This window comes from Berghia stephanieae, chromosome 5 (assembly GCF_034508935.2).
Source record: "Berghia stephanieae isolate SIO BIC M18660-M18661 chromosome 5, UCSD_Bste_1.3, whole genome shotgun sequence".
Lineage (NCBI taxonomy): Eukaryota > Metazoa > Mollusca > Gastropoda > Nudibranchia > Aeolidiidae > Berghia > Berghia stephanieae.
The window spans coordinates 20,517,569-20,523,099 of record NC_088364.1 but is presented as its reverse complement, the minus strand read 5'-3'; the positions used below and the strand labels follow the sequence as shown (position 1 = coordinate 20,523,099).

The following is a 5,531-nucleotide window of genomic DNA, read 5'->3' as shown; positions in this document are numbered from 1 at the left end:
ACAAGAAAAACAACAAACAATATCAAAATCCACAATAAAATGTTTCAGAACTGTTGCGTATATTTATGGCACAACGAAGCTGTCAAAAAATGAAGTTAGAGAATGTGTGTAATCATGTATTATAATAACCTGTAATGTGTTTTCCAACCACCACATCATCTACTACTACTACCACCACCACAATATCATCACTAACACTACTACTACAACCACCAGCCCCACATCATTATCACTACCACTACTACTACACCACCACCAGCACATCATCATCACTACCACTACTACAATCACCACAACCACATCGTCATCACTACCACTACTACTGCAACCACCACCACCATATCATCATCATTACCACTACTACCACAACCACCACCACCACTACTACTACTACTACAACCACCACCACATCACTACCTCAACTACTACAACCACCACCACAATAGCATCACTACCACAACCACCACAACCACATCGTCATCACGACCACTACTACTACAACCACCACCATATCATTACCATTACCACTACTACTACAACCACCACTACCACCATATCATTACCATTACCACTACTACTGCAACCACCACTACCACTATATCATCACCATTACAACTACTACTACAACCACCACAACCACATCATCATCACTACCACTACTACTACAACCACCACCACATCATCATCACTATCACTACTACTACAACTACAACCACCACCACATTATCATCACTACCACTACTACTACTGCAACCACCACCACCATATCATCATCATTGAAATATTTTTTTTAAAATTGAGCTTTATATAGTGCAATATCTACTAAATGTGCTCAAAGCGCTTTACAAGGGGTCCCTGGTCAACATTTAACATGTAAGACGGGACATGACGCCTGTTAGGCGATATTACAATTTTTCGGACAAAGACAACTCTGTTAACGGCCAGGTACTCATTTTACACCTGAGTACGGTGAGAGAATGTGAGTAAAGAGCCTTTTCCAAGGACTCAACTATGCGCCGAGCGCGAGGCTCGAACCAAGGACCTTCCGATCCGGAAGCGAGTGTCATACTACTAGACCACATAGCCGCATCATTACCACTACTACTACAAACACCACCACCACATCATCATCACGACCACTACTACTACAACCACCACCACCACCATATCATTACCATTACCACTACTACTACAACCACCACCAATCATCATCACTACCACTACTACTACAACTACAATCATCACCACCACCACATCATCATCACTATTACTACTACAACTACAACCACCACCAACACCACATCACATCACTAACACTCAGTACTACAATCACTACCATTAGGTTTTGGAGCTTTACTTCATTTGAAATAAGGAAACTTCGGAATTGTATTTGGCATTGTGTTTATATATCATAATATAATTCTAATCAGTTATCTATTTAGAACTAGATACTATACAATATGTATGCCAAATACCACCCCAATTCCCCTTTCTTGTGTGCGGGAATTCCTCTTTCGGCATTGAAATTGAGTGTGAGAGAGTCATCACTACACACATAAACAACAGAAACAATTTAAAAACAAGACTATGACACGCAACCACTCACACACGAGGCTATACTATTTATCCTTTTCTCTATATAGAATAGGACAAGACAAACAATAGCTTGACTCTCGCTACACTTCGCATTGATGTTTGTCGTCTCACGAGTTCAACTTTCGGTCGACCTGTCAATATTCCTTTTTGCCTCGGACGTAATCATTAATAGAATCATTTTAGAGAGATCGTTTTGAATAATTTTGAGTTAAACGAGCGAGCAGCAACTTGTTTTCATGAACGGCCGATCAGCGCTTGTTTACTATAGTAACGCGATTCCCAGCCAACATCAAAATGGCGGATATTTTTCTCATCGAGGCCGCTGGTTGGTTAGCCAATAAGAGCACCGTACGGTTTCCATTGGGTAAATTCCTTGCCAAGGACTCAACTATGCGCCGAGCGAGGCTCGAACCCAGGACCTTCCAATCCGAAAGCGAGTGTCATACCACTAGACCACATAGACTTCACCCGGGGTCGATCTCGACCACTATTGCCTGTGATTCAAGTACTCTACCAACTCAACGGAGCTATTGGACCCTTTTTAAAAGGAGACGAATTTTCGCTTTCGTTATTTTAATGGATGTATAACTCATGTTGTATAGGCATATGAAAAGTATGCAGAGAATCACTTATTATCCGGAAAATGAAAGATTCGAACTGGAAGTCTCCAATTTAGATAACTAATATTATACTATGAGCAGCATTACAGTCTTAGTCACATCATCATCATAAATCAACAAAAAATAACATCAACGAACATTAAAATTAAGGGTTTAAATATGAGCAATGCCGATTGATATGAGAATGTGACACAGTTATCGTGTTATTTAGTGAACGTGCATAGGATGCTCTTGTCTGCAAATACGTTTTATTTTATTAACATCCTAACTCAAACGCTGTCTACTTTAATTTTTAGAAACAGCTGATGCAAACAATATCAATAAAACAACTGAGAGTGAGAGGAAAGTGAAAGATGTCTCGTTCACGACCCTCATCCGAAATTTTTGAAGCTGGTGAGGATGAAACTGTTGATGCAGACTGGTATGAGCAAAGTAAGTAACCTATCCCTTCATTCCTTTATGTGTAAACAAAAACAAACCCGATAAATCCGATAAAGATAAAGATATTGACATGACTTTATCTTTTGTTATTAGAACACGGGTCAACTGACTGAAACTGACAACACGAACTTATCGTCAGACTTTAGACTCTAGACTCAAAATGCATCAGATCAACCAAATTATTTATTAAGACAAGTCAAAAATGTATCTTTAATCCAAAATGACGTTGTTTGGAAGAAAATTGTCTGAAATTTAAATTATTAAATACCACAACAAAAATGAAAAATGAAGTCTTTAAGTTTGAAGTTGAACTGATGCGGTTTGACAAGAATCCTTCTGTGTATGGTAATGAAAGCCTACTGTATATAAGTATTATTTTGTAGACTCATTTAGTGAAAAGCCTCTCGAGATAAATTCTCTGAGTCACACTTTTTTTCAAAAGTAGAAATAAGTGATTTGTCTCCAACCAGCTATTTATGCCCTGAAAAAAAAAAACAGCTCTTAATCTTAATCTTATTAGTATGTATTGCATTGTATTTGTTGAGCACTCTACCATATCAGTAGGAAGTGCTTAGAGTCCTTATTATCATTATTGCAGTGCAAACCACTTAACGAAACAGCACTGTTACCCAGATATTGTTCCAATTAAGCAGCATTCCAATTAACAGGTTCCAAGTGCAGCTTTTATAATAAGAACAACCTCAAGACTACAAACATATGTAATGATGTAATTATAACAATAGCAATATACAGCGCACTTTCAGTTGTTTGCCTATAATTTTATTCCCCATTTTCAATAACATTTAATAAATTTCATGTGTGTGTAGTCATGGTGATAGGGAAGAGAATGAGTAATCATATCTAATGGCCACACATGTATAGTGAACTGTCAACACTCCTTTCCTGAAAACAGACCAAATGAATTGAAACACACGAATCCCGTTTCACCATTATACACTTTCTATCAATGTGGCATTAAAAGAAAATAAATCATTGGATCACTTTCTGAGCTCCCATTAATTATTTGTTGTTCTCCAAGATGGTCAAAGTCAAAGGGTTAAAGTATAACATAATACCTTATGCAAGGAGATGGGTGGTGATAGGCTTGATGCCATTTATAACTAACAGACCTATTTGTTCATTTGAAGACGGGATGATTCCATTAATTCTCAATAGGGATATTTATATTTTTGATTTCTTGGACAGAGAAAAATTCTCACTACGTTCTGCATGTTTGAAATCGTTTTGATCAACTGACATGCATTCTGATTACCCATAGAAATTATATATATAGAAAAAATTGCTATGATAATTACTGAGGTTTATGTCAGAATGTAAGCATGATGATGCTGTCATTACAATTGATCCTGTCTTCTTGGCTATATGAAGTGTTAAGTAAAAGCCAGCTTTTTAAAATGTTCTCAAATTGCTTTACAAGGGGTTCTTAGCCAAACTGTAACATTGAACACGAAGGACGATACGTGATGCATGCAAGGCAATATTACAAATTACATTTTGACAAAGATAAAGCTGTTACTAGTCATGTTTTCATTTTAGGCCTGAATGCAGTGGGAGTGAAGAGGGGTCCCAATAGCTCAGTTGGTAGAGCCCTCACTTCACAATTAAAGGCACCGATAACTTCTTCTTCTTCTTCTTCGTTCCTCTGATGGACATCTATGGCTGCAGTCCGATATCTGCTATGAAGTCTGTGGTCCGCTTTAGGTCCTCAGCCTCACCATAGAGCTTTGTGTTGAGTGTTGTAGGGGTGACCCAGTGGTTTGAACGTTGCACGTTGTATAATGGGCAATCCATAAGCACATGTAAAGTGGTTTCATGGTCGGTTCCACATGGGCAATAAGGGGTTGTTCCAATACCTAGCTTTGTAAACATATGTCCTCTTAGTCTATTGTGTCCCGTTTGGAGGCGGAATAGGGTGACTTGGCTACTTCGCACCGATAACAATCCTGGGAGTATTTGAGATTTTTTTTTACTGATCCCCATTGTTCTCCTAACAATGGTTGGGTAGCTGGATCTGTCAGATCTGGTGGAAAGTACTTTGCAATAGACTAGCGTAATATATCCAAAAGGGGAGCAAACAATTGCTATTCTCTCTTTAACATTATAGATAGAACGAAATTGACTTCATTCAACTCTTTGTTATTGTTTTTAGCCAGCTAGCTATTTTTATAAGTAGTTCACGCCAAATTGTATTACTCGGACTTAAACGTTCAAGGTTACACAAGGTGTGTTGTTATGTTATATCTGATTGGTGAAATGTTGAGAGATTTTTTTGGCTAAAAGCAAAGCATTAATAGAAACTGATATAAACTCTATCCCCATGGGCCTTATGGCTCTGAAGAACTACTACGGTGACAGAGCAAACTCAAACCCGGATCCTGCAGATCTGCGGGCCAGTGTCATACCACAGGACTCAAAGGTCACACCTATTTGTGTGGCTATGTGGTCTTGTGGTATGACACTCGTTTTCGGATCGGAAAGTCCTGGGTTCGAGCCTCACTCGGAATATAGTTGAGTCCTTGGAAAAGGCTCTTTACTCACATTCTCTCACCGTACTCAGGTGTAAAATGAGTACCTGGCCGTTAACAGCATTGTCTCTATCCGAAAAAAATTGTATTATCGCCGGTCAGGCATCATGTCTCGTTTACTTGTTACGTGTTGCAGTTGGTCAGGGACCCTTTGTAAAATGCTTTGAGCACAATAAGTGGATATTGCGCTATATAAAAGCTCAAGTTTTTAAAATTTGTGCTTTAAAATTTATTAAAAAAAAAAAATTATAAGTAGATATTTGATATTTTGGGGGTAAAACAAATCGATCAATATTTGAAGTAATTTATTTCTAGCCAAAATGAAGAA

At 38.2% G+C, this 5,531-nt stretch overlaps 1 protein-coding gene across 1 annotated transcript in view; it reads left to right on the top strand.

Annotated features, from left to right (window-relative positions):
• Positions 1–2,281: 2,281 nt before the first annotated feature.
• The window catches only part of LOC144972576 (cerebellar degeneration-related protein 2-like), a 35,668-nt gene continuing 32,418 nt past the window's right edge, over positions 2,282–5,531 (top strand). The window contains exon 1 of the mRNA XM_078913948.1: positions 2,282–2,648. Coding sequence (XP_078770074.1) covers positions 2,570–2,648 — 79 coding nt within the window. The 5' untranslated portion in view covers positions 2,282–2,569. The remainder of the gene's footprint in view (positions 2,649–5,531) is intronic.